The 27,732-nt window shown below is 34.6% G+C and overlaps 1 protein-coding gene across 4 annotated transcripts in view; it reads right to left on the bottom strand.

Annotated features, from left to right (window-relative positions):
- Positions 1-27,732, bottom strand: part of SSBP2 (single stranded DNA binding protein 2) — a 315,215-nt gene that overhangs the window by 45,006 nt on the left and 242,477 nt on the right. For 2 of the 4 annotated variants that reach the window (XM_040239441.1, XM_040239443.1), the window contains 4 exons: positions 17,050-17,116; positions 16,242-16,312; positions 8,762-8,853; positions 3,224-3,272 (listed from right to left, as the gene is read on the bottom strand). In XM_040239441.1, the coding sequence (XP_040095375.1) occupies positions 3,224-3,272; positions 8,762-8,853; positions 16,242-16,312; positions 17,050-17,116 (279 nt within the window). The remainder of the gene's footprint in view (positions 1-3,223; positions 3,273-8,761; positions 8,854-16,241; positions 16,313-17,049; positions 17,117-27,732) is intronic. The other 2 variants (XM_040239442.1, XM_040239444.1) reach the window with 1 other exon arrangement.

Below are 27,732 nucleotides of genomic sequence, written 5' to 3'. Positions count from 1 at the left end.
GACTCCTTTCTCTTTGTGAAGAGAAAACGATAGGTGTTCTCACAACTTTGCCCTATCCCATCAAATTCTTTGAGGGTAGGAAGACACGTATGTGGTATACGTTAATCACATTAGCAGGGATTGCTTTCAACTTGATTATGGGCCTGCATGTGTGCTGGCCAAATGCCCACTTTGGAGTGGTTGTTGGACAGTGGTTTAGTGTGCACAGCTCCTTCTCTTAACTTCCAGTGTTTCTCAGGATCTAAAATAACGTAGAGCTGCTGACCTGAATTCTTCTATCCACACTGCTTGGCTCTGTGAAATCCTGAAGAGTGTTTTTGGTACTGTAAGTCCCCTAAATATGAATGAGTTCTGTTCTGTGAGTGCATTTGTAGGTCTAATTTGTTGTAAGTCCAATAAAGTTAGCCTAGGTACCCAAACTGACATAACTGGCTATATAGTATTGTACTGTAAGAGGTTTAAAATACTTTTTATACAAATAATACATTAAAAAAACAAACACAAAATAAAACATTTTTAATCTTACACTCAAGGCTATGGTTTTTCCTGTGGTCATGTATGGGTGTGACAGTTGGACTGTGAAGAAGGCTGAGCGCCGAAGAATTGATGCTTTTGAACTGTGGTGTTGGAGAAGACTCTTGAGAGTCCCTTGGACTGCAAGGAGATCCAACCAGTCCATTCTGAAGGAGATCAGCCCTGGGATTTCTTTGGAAGTAATGATGCTAAAGCTGAAACTCCAGTACTTTGGCCACCTCATGCGACGAGTTGACTCATTGGAAAAGACTGTGATGCTGGGAGGGATTGGGGGCAGGAAGAGAAGGGGACGACCGAGGATGAGATGGCTTGATGGCATCACCGACTCGATGGACGTGAGTCTGAGTGAACTCCGGGAGTTGGTGATGGACAGGGAGGCCTGGCGTGCTGTGATTCATGGGGTTGCAAAGAGTCGGACACGACTGAGCGACTGAACTGAACTGATAGTACCTTGAAAAGTACAGTAGTATAGTACAACAGCTGGCACTTCTTAACAGTACCACCTACATCACCGCTGCTTTTATGCCAGGTTCTAGACATCCTGGACTTGAAATAAAGATACTGTATGACTGTACTCTACACGGTACTGTAAAGTACACAAAAGCACAACTGTGTGTGGAGGATGCAAGCTGGTGACAATATACACCAAACACGTGAACTAACTTACATGATTGGACACGTGAACAAATGTTCGTATCTTTGAAAGTTTGAAACTTGAAGGTTCATATGTCAGGGGCTCACTGTACTTTAACAATCAAAAGAAAGGACAACTCTTTCCTCATCTCTGCCTCTATCTAATACTCTTTACTCGGATGATGCTAGGTACAATGTACCACCTTCAGTATCAGTCCTTCCTTGGTGGCTTTTAGAGGATAGGGTCTCCAGTTAAGAGTACAGAAGGAGGTGCTGGGGGAGGTGGGCAGTGGTGGGTGTGAGCTCACTCCTGCCCTGCAGTGTAGGCAGTGTAGGGATGGCTGGCTAAGCAGGCACTGAGGAAGGGGGAGTTCTTTTTGCTTTTAGGTAGGAAAGCTTACTAGTGGAGGTGGGTCATCGATTGTGCTTTTTAATCCTGTTTCACCAGATGTGCAGATAATAGAAATATGTTCCAGATTCTGACAACAGGAAGACTGGCAGAATTCCTACCGTTATTAAAAAATTGTTTTCCTGCACCTTTGGGTATATTTTAATGGGAAGTTCAAAGAAAGCATCTGAGCTGCTAGTTAGATGCCATTTTAAAGGGAAGTCTTAAAGTTTGAAAGGCACATAGAGCAAAAAGGAAATAGAAATGTGAAGTATTCAAAAGCATATATGCAAATGAAAAAACTGGAGTGAAGATAGTCATATATAACATAACCAGGTAAAAGGTTATCTTATAAGATCTGCTGAAATAGTGCACTGAAGACCCAAACAGAAGCAACATCATCATTCTCTCCACCCCAAGCAATTTTATTTAATTATCAAACGTCATAGCTATTGAATCTAAGAGATAGGCAAGTAATACAGATTAAACATTGTCTCTAAAAATATGACAGTTACTTAACTGAGAAGTAAGTGATTTCTACTTTAGAACAGCAATAGATTCAGGATGATTCTGTCTACACCATCCACAGGGAAACCCAAGGATACTGGGGTGGGTAGCCTATCCCTTCTCCAGCAGATCTTGCACACCCAGGAATCGAACTGGAGTCTCCTGCATTGCAGGTGGATTCTTTACCAGCTGAGCTACATGGTAAGTCCATACCATCCACACTTCACATTAAATTTTCTTGAAATTTAAATTAATGTTAAACATTGGATCAGTTTCATGTTTGCTGAGAATTAAGGCCACTGCTAGTCAATGTAGGTACCCCTGCATATAAGCAAAAGGCAACCCTTCTGGGTAAATACTCCACAGACTTCATGACTGGAAACCAGCTATCTTTCAGTCTCCTACTGACTCTGACTCAGGCATCTTTGTGCAGTGCACATACCACACAGATGCACAGAGCAGGACTCTCTCACATATTGAACCCAAGGTTTCAGAAGTCAAGAAAGCTATTTCCTGGGTCAGTAAATCTAAAGTATTATTTTTAAGACCGAAAGCTTAAATTTTAACCTGTGCCTATATTTGTGACATTATTAAGAAATGTGTTTATGCAGTCAAATCACAGCCACAAAATGCATAAGGAAAATTCCCATGATGCCAGATACACAGATACCATAGATACAAGCGTAAGGATGGCAGCTTAGTCCACAGACACAAGGCAAAGGTATACTTGCTTCCTGGAGCAGCAAGAGAGCAAGCCTAGGTACAACTAGAACAGCAAATAGAATCATAATACCTGGTAACAATTGGTTTTATTTGGCAACTTAGTGATTATTATAGTTATTTTAGAAGGTGAATTCATTATATGATAGATTTTAAGATAAATGTAGGCTGCTGCAGGATTCTTTTTGCAATAAATCACGCTATTCCTCTATTTTTTGAATGTCCGTTAATCTATGTAGAATGCATCTTTACCTTACATCTTGAAGTGAAACAAATCACATAATTTCAAAGATTATATATATATTTTAAGAACATATAAAAACACTTGTGAATTATTAAAAAAAGTTAATATAACCAATTGTGGGGCTTTCAAAAGGAACAGATTTTTGTTGTTAAATGTTACAAAGCACAAAGAAAGTGAAAATATATATATATACTCACTGAATTGGCATTTGTTGGGTTTGGCCAAGGTCTACCACCACCTGGGCCCCTACAAGACAATATGATAAATGAAATTTTAACTCATGCTCTGAATGTTTCACAATAAGCAACAACATCATAAAATACTAACATTTATAATTCAGTTACCATGCTGTTCTAGTTCAGCACTGCAATTACTCTTTATATTCTCACAGCTTTTTTAATTACTAAAATCCAAAAGCCTTATCATTCCCCAAACAGCTTTCTTTCCAAATCAAACTACTTTTACTAAGCCTAGTTTTAGGTTCAGTTATTATAATAACCACTAAAAGTGGTAATCACCTATAGCAGTAAATATATATATATATAAATATATTGAATCATTGTAAGATTCTGCTTTTGGAGTAAAAATCACTAATTATGAGATAAATACAAACTATAATTGTGACATCAGTATAAGCCCTCTCTGTTATCATTCAAAATGAAATTGTGAAATACTATTATATATAAAATTATTGCTTGTATTAAGCTACAAATAAATGTATGTAAAAGTTCCCTCCTCTTCAAAAAATTTGCATAGAATATCACATTACTTTATACATCTATATGTCAATCTATCTTTCAGTGCTGACAATTTAGTTACTAGTAAACAAGAGGATCACATTTCTTGTTTGCATAACTGTAGTTCAAGACAGTGGTCAGAGTAAATCTTGGGGGGAAAAAAACAGGAGGTAAACTATGCCAATGTATGTCAATACATTGATTCATGTTACGGTGGAGAAGCATGCTCCCTATTCTATAGCTTAAAAGACACAATGATTTTAAAACAAAATTAATGCCTAGTTAAAAAGTTCTCCTGTCCATATGCTTTTAGTATTAACTGCACCTGAATAAATACTGCCTGATGAGAAGGAGACTACTGTTAGCACGTCCTCTGTAATCAGAGTCACTCAAAATTCCCTTTCCCTCTAATATCAATGAAAACACTGAGCTTTTTAATTAAAAAAAGTAAAGTCCCCTGATTCTTACTCTAGGGACCTTAAACCTAAAATTCTAAATGTTAGATAGAAGTTGTCCAAGTTAGCTGTATTACCCATGTTTGGTTGGAATATTTAGAACTGTTTTGAGTATTATTTGGGGATTCCCAAGGAATGCAAACAGCAGGGAAGGGCATGAGAAATTGTGTCCTTAGGCTCCATTAGGGTCCCAAGTACAATTTTACCCAATTCTGTTTGCGGAATAGAGGGGGAAATAAGATGCGGAGTCAAAATATTGGTCAAAATATTATGCACAGCAGGAAGGTGAGGGACACATGTATTGTTTCTGAAAATAATTCCTAAGATGATGATGACTTTACAATTAGTTACTGGAGCACTTTAGAAAGGTGATTTTACATAGAGGATTCAATGTCTTGGGCAGAAACTGAGGTTAAGCATAGGATATATGTTGATCAAGTGAAATATTTGACTTGCTTGATGTTAAATAAAACACAAGAGAAATTAGGAAATATTTATCTTACAACAACATAACAATATATTATATATATCCAAATCATGGCCAAACGTTGTTTGCAATGATATGCAGATAATCTCATAATTCTGAAGTATTATGTTTAAACAAGGCCTGTGTGAATAAGATACATTAAATATAAAATAATTTTTACTTACAATTTGCTTAATGTTAATATATTAAACTAAATATTAAAATAATTAAATACTTAAATAAATAAAAATTAAATGATTAAGCTAAATTTATTCTAAGAACCATAAAATACCTTTTATGTATTTCAATTGTTTGACAAATACTAATGTCTCAGCTCACCATGTATTTCATAATAAACTGCATTTTACTGTAATGGGTTAAGTATTAATTCATTTGGATAAGCTAAATTTCCCCTATCATGACCACTGTTTTAGAAAATACTTTAAGTTTTGCAAATACTATTAAATAAAGTGAGGGTTATAGTAGTGAGTAATTCTATTAGAACAACTTCTTAAGTGTAGTAAGTTTTCTCTACTTTTGAGGGCCATCAGTATTATCAAGAGAGTAATTTAAAAACTATAATGTAGGCATTATTTTGAATGTAAATTTCTACATAAGTATAGTTTGAAGTAGAATCAGTTAATCTTATTTAAAAAAAGAAAAATGAAGCTTAAAAGAATGTTGTTTACTTAGGAAGTTTTCAAGGCTGGTCTTCCTTTGTGTTTTATTTTAACTGATTCTAAGTGAACTCTCCTCTCTTTACATTTCCTACTCATAAATACTACCTAGACCTCAAACCTGATGGACTCAGTTGTAGCTTGCTACAATTTGCTTGTCCCAAATTACAATTCCTCTGCTATTCCCAAATAAACTCATCTTTTTAAGCTCTCAAAAAAAAGTCTCTAATTTTTGGTAGGGTGTATGGATATGATGAAATGAAGGCAACCATGACTACCAAAGAGAAAAAATATCTTTTCTTCTATAATTCAGTCATTTTATTTCAAGATAATTATGTAAACCTTATAATTCTATAGGGTATGGTCTAGAACCTAAAGGGTCTAGATCCTTTGAAATTATTTGTCCTTTTAGTTCCTATAAAATACCAAGGGACACAAAGTTGAATTAGGAATGTTTTAAAATGCTGAATCTTACAATCTTTTTAAATTTGTAAAAGTGTACTTTATTTAAAAATACAGTTTTCTTTTAAAAATCTATGATACATTTGAAAACATTTACATTGTGGTTACAGTTTGTAAATTCTAATTTGTTACTGAAATTGATATTGAATTTTAATTGTAAATATATACTACTAGATATAGAAACACTAAAAATAGGCTCTTATTTTAATTTTAGATGACACTACATATTTACCCTGAGTTTAGAGCATGGAAATATAAAAATCATACCAAAATAACCATTTTCTTTGGAGATGACCAATATGTTTTTTTAACAACAAAATAATCAAAATTTTGTTCCAAATGGTATGGTTTCAGTAAGAGAGAAAGCTTCAGTTAGAATATGGTATTTATTTACTTTCATGACCAGGGCTGGGTATTTTTTACTATCATTATATTTTGGTATCAAATAATGAAAAGTGACAAACTAAAGAAACCTCATCCAGGTATGATCCTCTGGTAGATCCCTCCTGATCCCAACACAAATATCTAGACTATTAAAAAATGTAGCCCAAGGTGGTGCCTGTTGTTCAGTTGCTAAGTCATGCCCAGCTCTTTTGCCACCCCTCAGACTGTAGCCCACCTGACTGCTCTGTCCTTGGGATTTCCCAGGGAAGAATACTGGAGTGGGTTGATATTTCCTTCTCCAGGGGATCTTCTTGACTCAGGGACTGAACCTGCATCTTCTGTACTGGCAGGAGGCTTCTTTACCACTGAGCCAGCAGGGAAGCCCTAGCCTAAGTAACACTAATTCTAATGCTCTTTCCTTTAATTTTTAATTTATCCAACATGTAAAAGAATGACATGAAGAAAGTCATAATTTCAGTTAGAAATACTTACTTGCCATTACACAGTAAAATTTAATTTTTTAAATAATAAATTATGGAGTGAATTTCAATAAAATTTATTGAGTAGAGTGGAGACAATAATATGGTTTATTTATGTCTCTTTAAATTCACTTTTGCTTTTTGGGGCCAAAATCAATAAAACAATGAGTCTCTCTGGTTGGATCGTCCATATTTCAGAACTTTCTCTGTTAGAGGGAAATATTTATGATGTCATTGTCCTTAAAGGAATCCTAATTTATAGAAAACTTAAAATTATATAAGACCCCAAATAACAGTCAATAGTAATTAATGGAGTGTGAATCTGTAAAGCTTAAAATTTCTTTAAAAGCCGGAAATTATACAAACAGTAACATAATATGTAATTTTAAAATATTTTAAAATATCTAGATATATTAAAACAAGAAACCCAAACACCAACAGAAATAAGCATTTGAAATTTTCAGCCATACTTTTAGTCTTCATAGTCTATGGAATTAAATATACCCATAAGTATCTGTTTAAATGTATGTGAGAAAGAAATTAGACAATTTTAAGCAGTTATCTGATTTCCAGTGGTCACATGAGAATGACTTTTTCTATACTAGCAAAACCAAGTTGATCTAAAGTCAACCACATCACTAATTATCATGATGAGTAATATACCAAAGGATACTAGATACATTCTTAATATTTAATGAGAATTCTGGGTTGATCACAGCATTCAAAATGTATACTCCTTAACATATATACATAGAATTCAAATTATCCTTTAAAAGCTATTTCATTTTAAAGTCAGAATCTTAGGTAAATTTTATATATATCTAAATCCTATTATTGAGAGTTTCAACTTTTGACATAAGCACAAAATATCACTCCTTTTTGTAGCAATCATTAATAAGGCTAAACCTTTGAGGAATTTAAGAAAAGACTTCATGTCTATCCATTTTTACTTTAAAAGTAAAAAGATGGGATAGGAAAATTTGACCTACTTTTTTCCCTCTTGTTCTGTCAGTTTTGAGCCTGGTTGGTATCCACCTATTAACCTATTTTCTATTTTAGGCAAAACTGTCTTCCATGAAAATGGTTCCAGAAACTTAAACAAATCCCTATGGACATCAAACAAAGCTTACCTAAGTATATTTTCAGTGCCATTAAATGATGGCAGAGTCGTTTAGTTTGATAGATAAGTAGCCAAAACATGGACTAATGGGGAATATGGAAATAGATGAGACTACCCAAGCCATATACAGAGCTCTTTCATTATTTCTGATAAATTTTCTTTAGGCTACATCATCGAACTGATCTTCTAATGAATTAATGAAGGCCATTAACAAGTTCTGGGTGCATAAGGAACTTTGAGGGCAAGTAAGATAATGGAAAAGAAATTAAAATTCCTTAACAAATTGGATTCTATTGACTGACAGAAGCAACTGCTCTCTTTGGTTTTGAAAGGCCTTTATAGTAAAAAGCAAAAACAAAAAAAGTCTATTAGTTTACTCCCTATCTAAGTATATCTTGAATTTTCAAAAGAAATTATACTATGGAAAGTTCTTTAATAAAGAAGAAACTACTAGAAACTTCTTCCTGGGTTAACAGTGGTCCCAACAAAGCAAATATACATATATCTTTAGGAAGGACATATATAGGTACACATATTTCTAAAAGTTTAAAACTCATAGGAATCATGCTATATCTGTTACAAGGAACACTATTCAATTGTCTACTTCTGAGGGTTAAGTCATGGTCCTAGTGTCATCTCTTCGTATTTTTGTATGGACTGCACGAATACTATGTGCTTATTTACAAGAGATTCATTTTTATGATAAATAGAACCATGAAAATCAGGCTAGAAGTTGGCTTTGAAATGGAAAAAAACTTAAAGGTTGCAAAGGAAGGCAGAAAAACAGAATATGTTGTGAAAACGAAGCAAACACTACAGTTCATGTTTAGTTCATTTATACTGTCATTTCATTTTACATTACAAAGAAATTTAGCTTAAATTGTGTTACAAATTGGTGTGACTTTAGAAGACAGAAAATAGAACACTTTACAGGACAATATAGCATTTTGCTTACATGTTCATTCCAGGCATTCCGGGGCCACCTAAAGCATTCAGTGGGGGTCTCATTGCACCTCCATAGTTCTGTAATGATAACCAAGGGTCAGACTACCACAAAACAAAAAAACAAAACCAAAGAGGAGGGGGGAAAGAAAGGAGAGCAGGTTAATGATTTCCCTACATAACTCCTGGTTGGATAAGGCCTGTGCAATTCATTCTCTGAAGGGTCCACTCTTGTACTTTTGCTTCTATTTAGCAGTTACATTGGCTTGTGTCTTTTAAAAACTATGTGAATATGTATGATCATTGGAGCATGTTAAATGATTAAGGTATAGTTACAACTGTAATATTCAATTATCTTAATTTCTTGATATCTGTACAACAGTGAACTTTTTCAAGCAAGACATTTCATAAATCCCAAACTCTGTATTTAAAGAAAAGACTAAGTCAACATGTTTGAAATTGTCAGAATCAGAACAATTATGTAGTCTAAAAACAAACAGGTGAATCTAATATAAGCAAGTTGAATGCGAACTTCTGTCTGCAAAATAATATATTCCAGAAAGAAATGTACTAGTATACAAATCCACAAAAATATACGAACACTAAAGTATACTTAAAATATGCACGTGTGAGTTATGACTCGACAGACTTCTGTCAATATTTGAATGTTATGTGCATTCAAAAAATAAAAACATTTACTGTATATATCAGATTAATTTCCATAAGGGCCAAAAGATTAATTTTAATCTGATCATATTAATATATTTTGAACTATCAACTAGTATACTTCATGCTTGGCTTTCTGACATTACTATTCCTCAACTTTTCTAACCATTCTTCAGCTTCCTTTGCCGATTCCTTTTATCTGGCCAACTCTTTAAATATTTTTTTTTTCTCCAAGTTCTAGCCACAGCATCCTTATAAAGAAATATGCATTTATGGGTAAACTTATCCACTCCCATTAGTTCAACAATTATTCATATGTTAGGAATCTCAAATCTATTTTGTCATGATGTTTCCCCTAAGCTCTTAGACAGCTCACATGCTGAACTTCATATTGGTTGTTTCTATCTGGATGCCATTTCACACTCAACATACCTAAAAGTCACCTCCATTTTATCTTCTCACAGCTGCGTTCTTTATTTTGCCTTCCTCAGTCAGTTCTGTGGCATCACCTTCTACACAGTAGTCTAGGCTAAGAACCTCTGGGAGCTCCTTGATGTTTCTTCCTTTTATTTCAATTTCCGTATCCGAGTTACCAAAGTCTATTGATTCTACCTGTGAAATAGCTCTTGAAATACTGCTCCCTTCGTATCACTCATCTCTGTCATTTACTGACACTACTGTACTCTCTTAGTTAGTCTCTCTGACTAAGCCTCTCCCCCTCCCAATCTGTCCTCCATACTGCCTCCAGAACTGTGCTTCTTAAACTCAATCCTCTTTATGTCGCTTAAAAGCCACGATGACCCATGCTATCAAATGAAGTCTATCCTTCAGCATGGCCCTATGATGTTATTCACAGACCAGCCTTAGCTGCCCTCATTTCCTATCATATTTACTTTCTTCCCTTACCCCCACCTCTACTCTCCAGATTACTGAATTTCTTGTGGTTTAGAAACATGCAGTGGACTTTTACACTCATGATAACTCATCTGCTATGGCCTTCTCTGTAGTAGGTGCTAAGATGACAAGGAAATATTCCATGAGAGGAGGTCTGTTAACTCCAGGGTCTAAGCCAGTTCGTAAATAAACCTACCTAGTTACATGTTGTTCTCATTATTAAGAAATCATATTTAAATGTCTCAAATGAGGTGCTATGGAATAGGAGAATGGTATCTATCCATAGTGGAGAGAGCTATTTCTCTTAACCTCTGGATCATACACGGGGATGGCAGCAGCAGTATTAGCAAGGAGTCTCTAAGAAGAAAACTCAAGTCTGGGAACAAAATTTACATGATAGACTATAACAGAAATTCTTCATGAAACAAACTGCCCCTTATTTTTGATCCTAGAAGGTCTGTGTTTTATTTTATCAAGGGATACATTTGCTTTGCTCATAGCTCTGAACATAGATAGTGGTTTGAAAATCTGTTTCCCCCGCCGCATTTCCGCTGCTCCCCTTTCTATATGTGTGTTTCCTGGTCAAATTCTCCCAATGATCCATTCAACCTTAACTTTCCTATCTACAAAGTGATAATATCATCTCTCTTACAAGCTTATTGGAGGAAAAATGAAATCATACAAACCATCTATTATAGTGCTTGATGCATTAAAGGCAAGATACCTGGTGCTCAAAAACTGTAGTTGCTAACTCTTACACTGTTGATAAGGAACCAACTTAAATGAGTCTTCTCATTTTCCCTTGGGCCCTCAATCCTAACAGAATTACATGCTTTTGACGTAGTGACTCCCCGCCAGAGAATGCATATTTATTTTTTTGACTTTTTTTCCTACTGTTTAATAGTTTTTCTTTATGTATCTGCATCTCATGCTAAACAATAAGTACCTGAAGGTAGAATCTGTTCTACTTATCTGTATAGATCCAATGCTCATGTATCAGTTCATAAGTGTTACAGGATATCCGTAAGAAATTATCCAATACATATTTTGAGAAACTTATAATATTTTCATTTTGCAAATAATCTGAAGCAAACAGAAAACAGGAAGACAAGAAAGAATAACAGGCTTTCTAATGGGTAACAAAGGCAGAATGGGAAGAGCTAATTTGGAATCACTGAATGTTAAAGCTGATGGCAGCTATACAATTCCATTTGGTTTAATCTCTCTCCCAATGCAATGGTCCTGACAAAGGACTGTTCAGACTCTGCCTGGAAAGTTTACAAAGAGTGTTTCTGTGATTGGGCAGTTAAATTTCTAGAAAGTTATTATACTGAACTAAATTCCACTTCCTATCTTAGATGTGAAAATACAGAATTAGTTTACTTCCTCTTCACATCTTATCATTTCTTCACCATAAGTATTTGACTTGGAAGTCATGATATGTTCCTATTTGCATATAACTCACTTTTCCTCCAGATTTCTAAAGGAACTGGAACTAGTTGGAGAGTCTTGAAGTTTTCTGTTAATCCTATGTATCTGCTGAGCCTAAGAACACAGACAAGCTAACAATATATTATTACAAGAGCCACACAGAAAAATGACTTCAAGTCTGATATTAGGGAAGACATTTTTCTTGACTGAATAAGTAATTCTGCTTTTCTATTGAAATGATACTGGTATCAGTCCAAAAGTCATGTATTACCACTGAACTTTGATTTAAAATAAATTAAGGGGTGGTAGAAATATACCAGGATTTGGAGCAAAGTTTTATTTCTTCCTCCATGCAGTAGGTTTTAATCAAATATTTACTATATTCTAGGTGTGCATTTTGCCTCCAGCTGCATTAAGAATCAGATTATATAATATTTCCTTTAGGAATTCAATTATTTCAATAGATAACTATTGTCCCTCTTCAGCACATTGGTATTAAGCTGAAAAACCTGGAAATAATATCTGTGATACAAAGGAGATATGTATTTTGTTTGTGCATAAAACTAGAAACAATATTCCAGAGATGCTTCAATAATTCAGCTATAAAAAAGCAGAAGCATTCTGTTCTTGGGTAGTATCTGTATTATTAAATATCTGTCATGAGAATCTTTTTTTTTCTCTTTTAAGAAACACAGCTAACTTTTTATTACAGAGTGCACAGTTTATAATCCATATATTACATATACCAGGTGTTATAAGTAAATATCTCATAAGAATCCCTCAATTCAAGTGATTTTTCTTCACGTTTAACCTACTGTATCACTCATATGAATATGATTCCTGTTTTCATTTAAGTACATGGTATGTATAAACAATTTCATTTAACCTTTTATACTTAAATACAGTGTTACATAAGTTGTTGCAGGCATTTCTGGTTTCTGAGGTAAATACATACCAGAACACTTTACTTCCCCCAAATTATAAAGAAATAGATAGCAGGGATATTAATCCAAATGGAAGAAATAAACTACTCTCTTTGGGTTTGAAAATGCAAAGAAAGAATTCATGCTTATATGATAAACTGAGTAAAACTCTTCAGTAAGAGATTACTCACCAGAAATGTTTTCTTACTTTCTGTTGTAATTTACTCATAACACAAAACACATAAATTTTTGGCTCAACATTTTAAAATATAAATGCTTTTTTACTTCTGCATTTTCAAATGAGATCTAAGTATTCCTATGTTCAATAGCTTAGGTAAGCATCGGTATATCTTTCAAATACTGAAAAACTTACTCAAATCAGACTCTAAAAGTGTTGAAAATATTGGTCTGGAATGACAAAAACTCAAAGAGCAGCTAGCCAAAAAGTAAGTGACCTGAATGAAAAATAACTAAATTACAGACATCAACTTTTGACATATATTCAAAATGTATCTATTATGAAAATCTTTTGAGAAAAAAAAATTCTTCAAGTTGTATATAGCTTTAAAACTGGTTGGCTTAGATGCATCCGGTCCAGTCACTTCATGGCAAATAGATGGGGACACAGTGGAAACAGTGGCTGACTTTATTTTTCTGGGTTCCAAAATCACTGCAGATGGTGATTGCAGCCATGAAATTAAAAGACACTTACTCCTTGGAAGAAAAGTTATGACCAACCTAGACAGTATATTAAAAAGCAGAGACATTACTTTGCCAACAAAGGTCTGTCTAGTCAAGGCTATGGTTTTTCCAGTGGTCATGTATGGATGTGAGAGTTGGACTGTGAAGAAAGCTGAGCACTGAAGAACTGATGCTTTTGAACGGTGGTGTTGGAGAAGACTCTTGAGAGTCCCTTGGACTGCAAGGAGATCCAACCAGTCCATCTTAAAGGAGACTAGTCCTGGGTGTTCATTGGAAGGACTGATGTTGAAGCTGAAATTCCAATACTTTGGCCACCTCATGTGAAGAGCTGACTCATCTGAAAAGACCCTGATGCTGGGAAAGATTGAGGGCAGGAGGAGAAGGGGACGACAGAGGATGAGATGGTTGGATGGCATCACCGACTCGACGGACACGAGTTTGGGTAGGCTCCGGGAGTTGGTGATGGACAGGGAGGCCTGGCATGCTGCGGTTCATGGGGTCACAAAGAGTCAGACACAACTTAGCAACTGAACTGAAAAGTATATTCAGCCAGTGAACTGTTCTACAGATCTTATAAATTCTAATTGTGATTAACAGATTAACGATGGTTGGTCCCATAAATCACCATCCCTAACATGAGCAGAAATAGTAAAAAATAATTTAAATATCTAGATTAGAGTTTTATAAGATCTTAAGAAAATATATAGGAAAGAAATGAGCCTAAATAATTTTTTTTATTTTGACGATCTCACAAATATTTACATAATAGGTATCTCTGAAAAATTTGTGCTTCAAGTTCCAATACAATTTATATAGTTGATCCTTGAACAACATGGGATTGAACTGTGCCAGTCCATTTATAAGTGGATTTCTTTCAGTAAATATATTATTGGAACATTTTTGTGGATTTGCAACAATTTGTAAAAACTTGCAGATGAAACGCATAGTCTAGGAAGAACAAGAAAATTAAGAAAAAGATATGTCATGAATGCATAAACTATATGTAGACATAAGTCTAGACTCAGGCATAAGGAGAGTGATATTTAATATAAAATGAATGTCATAGTTTTCTTACTGTTTTAAAATTTTGCTTTTGAAGACCTACATTACTCTATAGTATATGCTTCTCTCTCTCTCCCCCTTAATTACAGAAGCCATGTTATCAGCCTACCATCACATGTAAGCAGTTTAAAAAAATTTAACAATATATAAATACTGCATTCTGAATATACCTGTAATACTAGATGCCATGAAAATGTTATAATGATTCATTCATTAGTGTATAGGCTAGGCTATGATGAAGCAAGTGTTGATTATTACACTAGGTTACCATAAAACTATCATAGTGCTGCTTCTTCATATCAATGCATGAACTGTTATACCTGTAAATAAATAGGAATATATTCACCTTTTCTTTTCACTTTTGACATCTAGTGTTTTAAATATATGTAATATCTACAGTGTTTCATATCATTTAAGAAAAAATATATATATTTTTAATCTTAGACAAATCTTGTAAGCAGGTATCTACATATTTTAAGACTATTGACATAAATACTGACAGGTAATTCATCTTATAAACTAAATGATGTAAACTTATGGTACTGATAAATATAGTGCTGTACTGTAATTGTATTTTCTTATAATTTCCTTTATAACATTCCCTTTTCTCTATATTACTTTATTGTAAGGATACAGTATATCATACATATAATATATTTATACAATATGTGTTAATTGTTTATGTTATCAGTAAGGTCTCTGGTTAACAGTAGGCTGTTAGTTAAGTTTTAGGGCATCAAAAGTTATACATAGGTTTTCAACTGTGCAGTGGTTTGGTGCCCCTAACTCCCACATTTTCAAGGGTCAGCTGTGTATTACTACATGTTGATTAGGAACTCTTAGATATAAGTCACATTTACCTGGGTAAATGTGGTTAGAGTCTTAAAAATCTTTTCTGGGCACACAACAAAATACATAACATTTTTAAAGAAGATACATGAAACAAGTTCCTAAAACCATCACTTATATAGAGTGTTCTTGGAGAGAATAAGAAAAGTAAATGATCCTTTTAACCAGTGGTATGATACACTGACCTCTGACCTACGAGGGAGAGATGTACAATTCTGAATTCTGGATTCGTTTCTTTGAAATATAACATTACAAAATTAATTTCTACCTCAGGCAGTTTTCCCAAGAGAGACAAAGAGAGGTTTTAGCTAAAATAAGTGACAGCCTGGAGCAGCATACTAAAAAAATGTCATCAACAGCTGAATAGGTTCAATCTTGGTGTATCCTCCTGGGAAACTGTGATAGAGAAGTAGGCTAATAACATCTAGTGTATACTGTTGTATTATACTTTTTAAGCAAGACCCATTTTAATATTTATTTCTAAATGGTTTTCTATTGTTTTCATACTCGAAATATGGTACTAGATAATGGTCAGTGGCATTCTTTAAAAGACTTACAGAAATATATTTTATGCCACTTGTTCTACTTAATTCAATTAGGTTTTAAATTATCTTAGTTATCCTTTATAATAATTACTATAATTTTTTATATTTCCTCAATATACAAAAGGGTAACAGTTATCTTTTTTAGTAATAATTACTATAATGGATTTTTATACAATGTATTTTCTAGAATGTACCAAGGGCAAATGTGGTAGCATCTGTTGAAATAAATGGCTTGATGTTACATCTATTTGGACATGTCATAGACAACATATCCTCAAGACCTTAAAAACTATGTCATATTAAGTCTTTTATATATTTATATATATATATATAAAAAATAGAAACCAGCAGATAATATAGTTTGTTTGTGTAAGATGAAGGCAAAAAACTCAGCCTCTGGCTTCCTGCACTTATTGTTTACCTGTGGTCCTAAGGGCACCATTCCTCTTGGAGGAGTCATTCTCTGCATTGGCCCACCCATATTTGGATGACCTAAAAAGAGAAAAAAGTGTGACAATATTAGCAATGTAATGAGCATGGGTGCTAAATCAGAAGCTATAGCCTTCTTTCTGCCTGGTGTTACATCTTATTTACTAAGGGACTGAATTACTGACATCACCTCTACTTGGCTTCCACAGCCAGTCTTCTACCTCTTACCACAGGGCTGTCCCTGCCCCCACTCTCCATTAATGTCTTGAAAGTGAAATCTTCCTCTTCTGTGCTGAATTATAATACGTCTGTCATAACATTTGCTCCCCTTCTTCTAGAACAGTGAACTGAGCCATACATGTTTGTGGTACCTAAACAGGTCAATGGAAGGACCCAATTACTGGGTTTGTTAAACTTTCAAGTAAGTCACTTGCTGCTTAGCATCATCTTTCCTCCTGCTTATCTTTTTGGTGGACAAACCTCTCTATCTGAAAAAGGCAGAGAAAATTACAAGTGATATAGTCACTTTGATTCTCACTTGCTAGAAGTTATATAAAAAGTTTTAGGAGTTAAGCATTAAGACACATTTTGGATATTTAATTATTCTGTTCCTTGTGTTATCACTGTGCTGTCACAAATAATTAAGTTAGCAAAAAATATAATGACTTGGCCATGTTACCAAGTAAAAATGCAACTGATATAATTATGAAAGATCTATATAAATAATACCTTCCCTAATAAATACAGGGTTTCCTTTGAGATTCTGCACATCAATTTAACTTTTACTTTAAAGTAGTCACCTTGTTGTCGAGTTGGGTCCATTCCACTGGGAAGTAATGGCTGACTTCCTGGGACACCTCCAAGTGCCTAGCATATTTAGTAAAATAAAAAGCAGTAAGTATTGTAACTATTTATAAAATAAGAACTTTTAACAATTATAGAATGCAGTTGAGTATTTCACAAGATTTTTTTCAAGTTTTATTTTTTTATATTGGATTATATTTGATTTATAATAATGTGTTAGTTTTGGGTGTACAGTATAGTGATTCAGTTATATTGAATATATGCATGTATCTTCCTTTTCAAATTCTTTTCTATTATAGGTTATTACAGAGTATTGAGTAGAGTTCCCTGTGCTATACAGTAGGTCCTTGTTGATTATCTACCTGTGTATACTAGTCTGTATATATTAATTCCAACCTCCTAATTTCTCTCTCCCCCACACCTTTCCCTTTTGGGAACCATACATTTGACGTCTGGGAGTCTATTTCTCTTTGTAAATAAATTCATTTGTATCACTGTTTTTAGATTTCACATAAGTGACATAATATGATAATTGTCTTTCTTTTACTTCACTTAGTATGATAATCTCTAGGTCCATCCATGTTGCTGCAAATGGCATTATTTTTATGGCTGAGTAATATTCCATTGTATATATGTACCACATCTTCTTTATCCACTCATCTCTCAGTGGACATTTAGGTTGCTTCCATGTCTTCAGTTCAGTTCAGTCACTCTGTTGTGTCCGACTCTTTAAGACCCCATGGATCGCAGCACATCAGGCCTCCCGGTCCATCACCAAGTCCTGGAGTTCACTCAGACTCACGTCCATCAAGTCAGTGATGCCATCCAGCCATCTCATCCTCTGTCATCCTTGTTTCCTCCTGCCCCCAATCCCTCCCAGCATCAGAGTCTTTTCCAATGAGTCAACTCTTCGCATGAGGTGGCCAAAGTACTGGAGTTTCAGCTTCAGCATCATTCCCTCCAAAGAAATCCCAGGGCTGATCTCCTTCAGAATGGACTGGTTGGATCTCCTTGCAGTCCAAGGGACTCTCAAGAGTCTTCTCCAACACCACAGTTCAAAAGCATCAATTCTTCGGCTCTCAGCTTTCTTCACAGTCCAACTCTCACAACCATACATGACCACTGGAAAAACCACAGCCTTGACTAGACGGACCTTTGTTGGCAAAGTAATGTCTCTGCTTTTGAATATGCTAACTAGGTTGGTCATAACTTTCCTTCCAAGGAGTTAGCTACTCTTAAGTAGTACTGCAATGAACACTGGGGTGCACGATTTTTTCAAATTATAGTTTTCTCCAGTTATGTGTCCTTGAGCGGGATTGCTATATCACATGGTAGCTCTATTTTAGACATTTAAGGAACATGCATACTGTTCTCCATAGTGATTGTATGAATTTATATTCCCATCAACAATGTAGGCGGGTTCCTTTCTCTCCAGCATTTATTGTTTGTAGACTTTGATGATGGTCATTCTGACAGATGTGAGGTGATACCTATTTTTGATTTGCATTTCTCTAATAAATGGTAACGTGGAGCATATGTTCATGTGCTTTGTGGCCATCTGTATGTTTTCTTTGGAGAAACGTCTATTTAGATCTAATTTTTATTGTTTATCTTAAGCTGCATGAGCTGTTTGTAGACATTTGGAGACATCCCTTGTTGGTTGCATCATTTGCAAATATTTTTCCTCATTCTGTAAATTGTCTTTCTGTTTTGTCTATGGTTTCCTTTGCTGTACAATAACTTTTAGGTTTAACTAGATCCCATTTATTTTTGTTTTTATTTTCATTACTCTAGGGGGTGGAGCCAAAGAGATACTGCTGTGATTTATGTAAAAATGTTCTTTGTTTTCCTCTAAGAGTTTTATATAGTATCTGGTCTTACATTTAGGTCTTTAATCCTTTTTGAATTTATTTTTGTGCATGGTGTTAGAGAATGCTCTAATTTCATTCTTTTATATGTAGCTGTTCAATTTTCCCAGAACCTCTTATTGAAGATGCTCTTCTCCATCCATTGATCTATTTGTTGTTGTTCAGTTGCTAAGTTGTGTCTGACTCTTGTGATGCAAAGGACTGCAACACTCCAGGCTTCCCTGTCCTCCACTGTCTCCCAGTTTGCTCAAATTCATATCCATTGAGTTGATGATACTATCCAACCATTTCATTCTCTGCTGCCCCCTTCTCCTTTTGTCTTCAATCTTGTCAGCTCTTTGCATCAAGTGGCCAAAATATTGGAGCTTTAGCATCAGTCCTTCCAATGACTATTTAGGGTTAATTTCCTTTAATATTGACTGGTTTTACTGCCTTGCAGTCCAAGGGACTCATGAGAGTCTTCTTCACAAAGAGTTGGACACGATTGAGTGACTTTCACTTCACTTTCTTTATGGTCCAATTCTCACATCCATACATGACTACTGGAAAACCATAGCTTTGACTATTTGGACCTTTGTCGTCGAAGTGTTGTGTCTGCTTTTTAATATGCTATCTAGGTTTGTCATAGCTTTCTTTCCAAGGAGCAAGCGTCTTTTAATTTCATGGTTGCAGTCACCATCAGCAGTGATTTTGGAGCCCAATAAAATAAAATCTGCTACTGCTTCCGTTCTGCCCCCCTTCTTTTTGCCATGAAGTGATGAGACCAGATGGCATGATCTTAGTTTTCTGAACGTTGAATTTTAAGCCAGCTTTTTTACTATCCTCTTTCACCCTCACCAAGAGACTCTTTAGTTCCTCACCACTAGAGAGTTATTATCTGCATTTCTGAGGTTGCTGATATTTTTCCTGGCAATCTTGATTCCAGCTTGTGAGTCATCCAGCCAACATTTCACATGATGTACTTTGTATATAAGTAAAATAAGCAGGGTGACAATATACAGGTTGGTCGTACTCTTTTTCCCAGTTTGGAACCAGTCAGTTGTTCCATGTTTGGTCCTAACTTTGCTTCTTGACTTGCACACAGGTTTCTCAGGAGACAGATAAGGTGGTCTGGTATTTCTATCTCTTTAAGAATTTTCCATAGTTTGTTGTGATCCACACAGTCAATGGCTTTAGCATAGCCAATGGCTTTAGTACAGTCAATTGAGCAGAAGTAGATGTTTTTCTGGAACTCCTTTGCTTTCTCCATGATCCAAATGTATTTCTGTTTATGGCACTCCTATACTGTTTTGAGTACGGTAGCTTTATAGTACAGTCTGAGGTCAAGGAGCCTGATTCCTTCCTTCAGCTCCATTTTCTTTTTCAAAATTGCTTTGGCTATTTAGGGTCTTTCATTTTTCCATATTTCCAGTCAAATTTTAAGATTTTTTGTTCTAGATCTATAAAAACTGCCATTGATAATCTGATAGGGACTACATTTCCTTGGGCAGTATAGTCATTCTGACATTATTCTTTCAATCCAAGAACATGGGTATATTTTTCCATCTGTTTGTGTCATCTTACATTTCTTTCATTAGTGTCTTAAGTTTTCAGAATACAGTTTGCTTCCTTAGGTAGGCCTGTTTCTAGGTGTTTTATTATTTTTGATGTGATGGTAAATGGCATTGCTTCCTAAACTTTTTTCTGATCTTTTGTTGTTAGTGTTTAGAAATGCGATATTTCTGTGTATTAATTTTGTAATCTGCAACTTTACCAAGTTCATTGAGCTCTAGTAGTTTTCTGATAGTATCGCCAGGATTTTCTATGTACAGTATCATGTTCTCTACAGCGGCAGTTTTACTTCTTCTTTTCCAATTTGGATTCTTTTTATTTTCTTCTCTGACTGCAATGGCTAGGACTTCCAAACCTATGTTGAATAAAAGTAGCGACAGTGGACATCCTTGTATTGTTCCTGATCTTAAGACGAAATGCTTTCAGCTTTTCACTGTTGAGTATGATGCTGTGTGTGTATTTTTCATATATGGCTTTACCCTGTTTAGGTATGTTCCCTCTATGCTGACTTTCTGAAGAGTTTTTTTTTTTTTTTAATTATAAACTGCTAATAGATTTTGTCAGATGCTTTTTCTGCATCTACTGAGATTATCATATGGCTTTTATTCAATTTGTTAATGTGGTTATCTCACTGATTGATTTGCAGATATTGGAAAAATCCTTGTATCCCTGGGATAAATCCCACTCGATTTTGGTGTATGATCCTTTTAATGTATTGTTGGATTTGGTGTGCTACCGTTTAGCTTAGGATTTTGTGTCTATGTTTATCAGTGACATTGGCTTGTCACTTTGTTTGTAGTATCTTTGTATCGTCTTGGTACCATGTTTGAGGGTGGCTTCAAAGAATGAGCTTGGGAGTGTTCAGATCTCTGTAATTTTTTGAAACGGTTTCAAAAGGATAGGTGTTAACTCTTCTCTAAATGTTTGATAGGATTCACCTGGGAAGCTATCTGGTCTGGAGTTCTTTGTTGGCTTCGGGTTCTTAAACCAAAGTTTCGATATCAGTGCTTGTGACTTCTATTCATATTTTCTATTTCTTTCTAATTTGGTTTTGCAAGATTGTACCTAAGAATTTGTCTGCTTCTTCTAGGTTACCCAGTTTATTGGCATAATGTTGTTTGTCTCTTATGATCCTTCATATTTCTGTATTCATTGTAACTTTTTAATTTCTGCTTTTATTGATGTGAGCCCTCTCCCTTTTTTTCTTGATAAGTTTGGCTAAAGCTTTATCAATTTTATCTTCTCACAGAAGCAGCTTTTAGTTTCATCGATATTTTGTACTATTTGTCTCTATCTCATTCTTTTCTGCTCTGAGTTTATGGTTTCTTTTCTCTGCTAACTGTGGGTTTTGTTTTTCCTTTTTCTAGTTGCTTTAGGTATAAGGTTAGGTTGTTTATTTGAAATTTTTCTTGTTTCTTGTAGTAAGACTGTATTGCTATAATTTTCTCTTAGAACTGCTTTTGCTGTGTCCCATAGGTTTTGGATTGTTGTATTTTCATTTGCCTCTAGGGAATTTTTTTTGATTTCCTCTGATTTCTTCAGTGATCTACCGATTGTTTAGTAGCACATTGTTCAGCTTCCGTGTGTGTGTGTGTGTGTTTTCTTTTTTTTTTTTTTTTTACAATTTTTGTTTGTAGATTTGTACTCTTATTGCATTGTGGTCAGGAAAGAAGATTGATATAATTTTAGTTTTCTTACACTTATCGAGACTTGCTTCATGGTCCAGTATGTGATCTATCCTGGGAATATTCTATGTGCATTTGAGAAGAATGTGTATTCTGCTGCTTTTGGCTGGCATGCTCTATAAATATCAATTTAAGTTCATCTGGTCTAATATGTTGTTTAAGACCTGTGTTTCCTTAATGATTTTCTGTTTGGATGATCTGTCTATTGATGTAGGTTGGATGTTAAAGTCCCCCACTTTTACTGTGTTACTGTCAGTTGCTCTTTTTATAACTGTATTTGCCTTATATATATTGAAGTGCTACTATGTTGGGTGCATATATGTTTACAATTGTTATTATCTTCTTGGATTGATCCCTTGATCATATGCAGTATCCTTCTTATAACAGTTTTTATTTTCAAGTCTATTTTGTCTAATATGAGCATTACTAGTCCAGCTTTTTAAAAAAAAATTTCCATTTGCATGAGAAATCTTTTTCCATCTCCTCACTTTCAGTCTTTATGTGTCCCTCGATCTAAAGGGGGTCTCTTGTAGACACCATATATATGGGTCTTATTTTTGTAACTATTTAGTTAGTCTATGTCTTTTGGGTGGAGCATTTAATCCATTTACAGGTAAAGGAATACTGATATATAGATCCTTATGGTCATTTTGCTAATTGTTTTGGGATTGTTTTTGTAGGTCTTTTTCCCCTTCTCTTTGTCTTTCGTTCTCTTCTCTGGTAGTTGCATGATTGTCTTTAGTGTTGTGTTCAGATTCCTTTTTCTTTTTTGTGTGTATATCTATTGTAGATTTTTGATTTGTGGTTACCATGAGGATTTGATATAGCAGTTCATGTATACACAAGACTGTTTTAAGTTGCTAGTCTCTTAATTTAAATGCATTTCCAATATCCTGCATTTTTACCTTCTTCTTATGATTGCTGGATTTGATATCTTATTTGCGTGGATGATCTCCACCTTTACTGTATGTCTGCTTTTACCAGTGAACTTTCCCATTTGTAATTTTCTTGTATCTAGTTGTGGCCTTTTCTACCTAGAGAGAGTTCTTTTAGCATTTGTTATAAAACTGATTTGGTAGTGCTCTTAACTTTTGCTTGTCTGTAAAGTTTTTGCTTTTTCCATCTAATCTAAGTGAGAGTCTTGCTGGATAGAGTAGTCTTGGTTGATTTCTCCCTTTCATTACTCTAAATATATCATGCCATTCCCTTATGGCCTGCAGAGTTTCTACTGAAAAATCAGCTGATAACCTTAATGGGAGTTCCCCTGTATGTTATGGGTTGCTTTTCCCTTGTTACTTTTAATGTTTTTTCTTTGTCTTTTAATTTTTTTCAATTTGTGTTTCACTGTGTTTCTCCTTGGATTTACCCTATATGGGATTCTCTACATATCCTGGACTTTGGTGACTGTTTCCCTTTTCATGTTAGGGAAGTTCTCAGCTACTGTATCTTCAAATATTTTCTCAGGCCCCTTCTCTCTCTATTTTCCTCTGAGACCCCTAAAATATGAATGTGTTGGTGTATTTTTCTGTTGTTGTCCCAGAGGTCTCTTAGACTGTCCTCATTTCCTCTCATTCTTTGTTCTGCAGCAGTTATTTCCACCATTCTGTCTTCTAGCTCATGTGTATGTTCTTCAGCCTCATTTATACTGTGCTGATTCCTTCTAGTGTATTTTTCATTTCATTTTTTCTACTCTTTATCTCTGTTCTTTAAATTTTTTTAGTTCTTTGCTAAAAATTTCTTGTATCTTCTTGATTTGTGCGCCATTCTTTTTCTGAGATCCTGGATCGCCTTTACTATCATTTCTCTGAATTCTCTTTTGGGTTGATAGCCTATCTTCACTCCCCTTAGTTGTTCTTCTGGGGTTTTACCTTGTTCCTTCATCTGGAACATATCTCTTTGCCATCTCATTTGGTCTAACTTGTGTGTTTGTGGTCCCACTGGCTGCAGGATTATAGTGCCTCTTGCTTTTGGTTGTCTGCCCTCTGGTGGATAGGGCCGGTCTAAAAGGCTTGTGCAGGCTTCCTGGAAGGAAGGATGGTTGCCTGCCCAGTGGTGGGTGGAACTGGGTCCTATTCCTCTGGTGGGCAGGGCTGTCTCAAGGGCTATGTTTAGAGGTCATTAGAGGTGGCTGTTGGCTCAGGATGACTTTAGGCAACCTGTCTGCTGATGGGTGGGGCTGTGTTCCCATTCTGTTGGCTGTTTGGCTTGAGGCATTCCAGCTCTGGAGCCTTCTGGCTGTCAGTTGGGGCCAGATCTTGGCATAAAAATGGCAACCTCGAGCACAGTTCACACCAATGAGTACCTAGTACCTCCATCATAAGTGTCCTCATAAGACTTCTGTTTTACATTTTGTGAACTTTATAGGTCTGTACACTCCATATAATTTCTTAGTTTTAAAATGATTCCACTTTGCCCAATTTTGTGGCAACAAAAGAGCTATTGTTGGAAACAAAATCTAGGCAAAAATTGTCCTATTTATCCCTGAGAAGTTTAATGCCCTTCCCCAAAATCGATTTATTAAGGATACAAAAATAACTAATTTTTCTTCTTAAATGTAAATTATTTCTACAGATTATTTTACTCACTGGGGATTATAATAGAAGCAGAACTAAAATGTCAAGGGGCCAACTGATATTATTTTGAATAGTCATATTTTCCCTAAGAAACTATTTAGAAAAATAATACTCCAATTAAATTCAAACAATTTGCTGAGTGGAAAGAGAACTAGAATTGAAGAAAGGTGGAGATTAACAAATGCGGTTTATTTTACGCAGAGGTGTAATACTGGTTACATGCTGAATTGTAAGTTTCAAATAGTCATCTGAGCAGCACTTAGACCTGGACCAAGCTATAAATGATTTAAATATACTGACCCTATGAAAAATGTATTTATACATATATACACATAATCCTGATAAGGATTAAACCTGAGATAATCCTGGCAAGAATTTCTATGAATGTTCACTAATTTAACTTGAAACCAAAAATATTTTAATTTGTTTAAAATTTTAAATATTTCAAAGAAAATGTGCTATTAAAGAATTCCTATATCTAGATCAGAACTATTTCCTTAACTGTTATATTGGGATGCAGTAATTTTGTAATCCTTTGATTTTTGTTTGTTCACAAGCACACTCAGTGTCTATTTATTGATTTCTGATTAAATGATCTATTTCCTGTTTACCTTTCCAGGCTAATTTCTTGCCACTGACACAATGACATTCTAACTTCGTTATTCCAAACCTCTTTAAGTTTTCTTTTTTTTTTTCAACTCATGTACTCAGTTCTGAGGATTATATTTAGCCTTCTTCCTCCTTTTATATGTACCAGTCAGGCATCTCCAACAGTGAGATGCCTGGCTTTCATTATCTTAATTATCTTTAATACCATTATCTACCACTTTCATATGACTCCTCCGTGCCTTCCTGAATATCTTAGCATGCAGGGGAAGTAAGGGCTTCTTATGTACTTCTATAGATCCTTATACCTCACTTTTATATGCTCATGGTTTGTCATCCATCTGCTCTGTATCCCCAATAATCTGTAATTTCAGAGACTGGAAGCTATCTGTGCCTGTTAATTCAGAGTAATAAATACTTCCCATAGGGATAAAAGAAATTTTTCATTGGACAATTTTAGGAATCATCAGTGACAAAGTCATAAGAATGGACTAGATTTCAAGAATTGAGAAGAAAAAAGGTCAAAAACAAAGATAATTTTCTTAAAATACCAACGAGATAAGAAAGGAAAAAACTGAATAGCTAAAAAATGAGCACGTGGACTGGGACCATTTATTTCAGAGTGCATGAGGGGAGTTTCAAGAAGTGGTCAGCACTATCAAAAGTTATAAAGAAGTAAATTAGTAGGGGTGAAAATGTATGATTAAACAACATTATTTTCAATTGTGAGCTTGAAGTTCTTCCTTTTTTAAGTCTTGAAGCGATTCTAGTTTAATACTCTGATTCTAAATTTCTAAATTTCATTGGTAGTACCATGTTTCATCACTGAAAATAATTTTCTGCAAAAGTTTATTTTTTCTTGTTGATTTTGAAGTATTAGAACAGTTGACAAGTCTATCTGCTATTATCACTAATCCTATAGAAATCTTGATCAAGGTCAAGTTGTCTTTCAAAATAACTCTTTACCCACATTTAACTCTTTAGATACCAGTGTTTGTCTTTTAGTAAGTCAAGTCTTTACTTTTTAAAAACATTTTGATCAGTCCCAGGATGACGAGATGATGGTTTTATGTGTCAAAAGGGTATGATCACTAGATTCTTTAAACCCATAATATCAGGAAAAATAAATTTATACATTTTGTCAGTTAACATTATATTCTCATATTTGTCAACGTGTCAAATGTATTCCATTGAGACTTAACTAGTCACAAATTTTGGGACACATTCTTTGCTTTATAAAAGATCTTCACTTTGACAGAAAATAACACTAATGATGAGGATGCTTAATAACAACAAATAGAAAGTCAACAATATACACTTGTGAGCCAATATACCTGTTAACAGAGTTTCAGGAATGGTGAGAAATTCTAATTCTATAGTGTCAATAAATCAATAACTTATTCTTGGTGCCACTCACTAACAGTCTCTGTACTTCTGGCTGTCTTGGTTTTCTTAGCAGTGTTGAATGAACACTGAATTTTTCAGATTAAACATTTTATCTATGAGAAGGATAAAGACTTCCAGATTATGGATGCTTCAACACCCCCAACCTATTCTGACAGTTGAACCAATTCCAGTGTAATTTCTGTTTCATGTGTTTTCCCATAGGTATTTATTCTTTGCAACCTTGCAGATTTTTGTAATTTTACTTTTCCTTTCATCATTTTAGAGACTATTACCCCTTTCTGCATTTTTGGGCATAGTGATATTATACCATGTTTCAAATACTCAGTCCTATAAATATATAAACAGTATAAGCCATTGCATATTTAGTCCAGAATCATGAAAACCGCCTCGGAAATTATTAATTGCAAATTCTGGAGAAGCTCTTTATTAAAGGCAAGTCTTCTGCATATTCAAATGACTAGTCAACACCACTGAAGAAGTTAATAGTTTACTTTTTATTTTCTTAGATACAATCTACCAATAAAATAAAGTTTTGATAATTTTAAATAGACTAAATTTTAAAATTTAACATTTGTTCTAACAGACATCATTCCAATTAATCACCAAAAATCGCATTGCCAATTCTACTGTAATGACTACATAATGAAACTGAAGAACTGTTCTGTTGTTTGAAAATGTTGTGCTATTAGTTAACAGTATAAATGTTGTTTAACAGTTTGCTCAAAGTTCTTTAGAAACAATAGTATAAATGTAAATTATTATAAATTTGAAAGATGTTTGGATTAATAAAGCTTAACTATACATGGGGAGGAGGACAAAAAAGGGCCACTCAAAAGAGTACAATTGTTTTAAAATACACTTAGATAAAGACTGTTCAAAATTATTGACAAAAAAGAACCCATATTGTAACTCTTTATTACCTTTAACTTTTTAATTGCCTCTTTTAAAAATCCAAAGGCATTATATCTTAGTTCTTCAAAAATATTTCA

Source organism: Oryx dammah, unplaced genomic scaffold (assembly GCF_014754425.2).
Source record: "Oryx dammah isolate SB20612 unplaced genomic scaffold, SCBI_Odam_1.1 HiC_scaffold_5, whole genome shotgun sequence".
NCBI classification, from domain to species: domain Eukaryota; kingdom Metazoa; phylum Chordata; class Mammalia; order Artiodactyla; family Bovidae; genus Oryx; species Oryx dammah.
The sequence above is the reverse complement of the archived record's forward strand: the minus strand, read 5'-3'. Positions and strand labels throughout refer to the sequence as shown.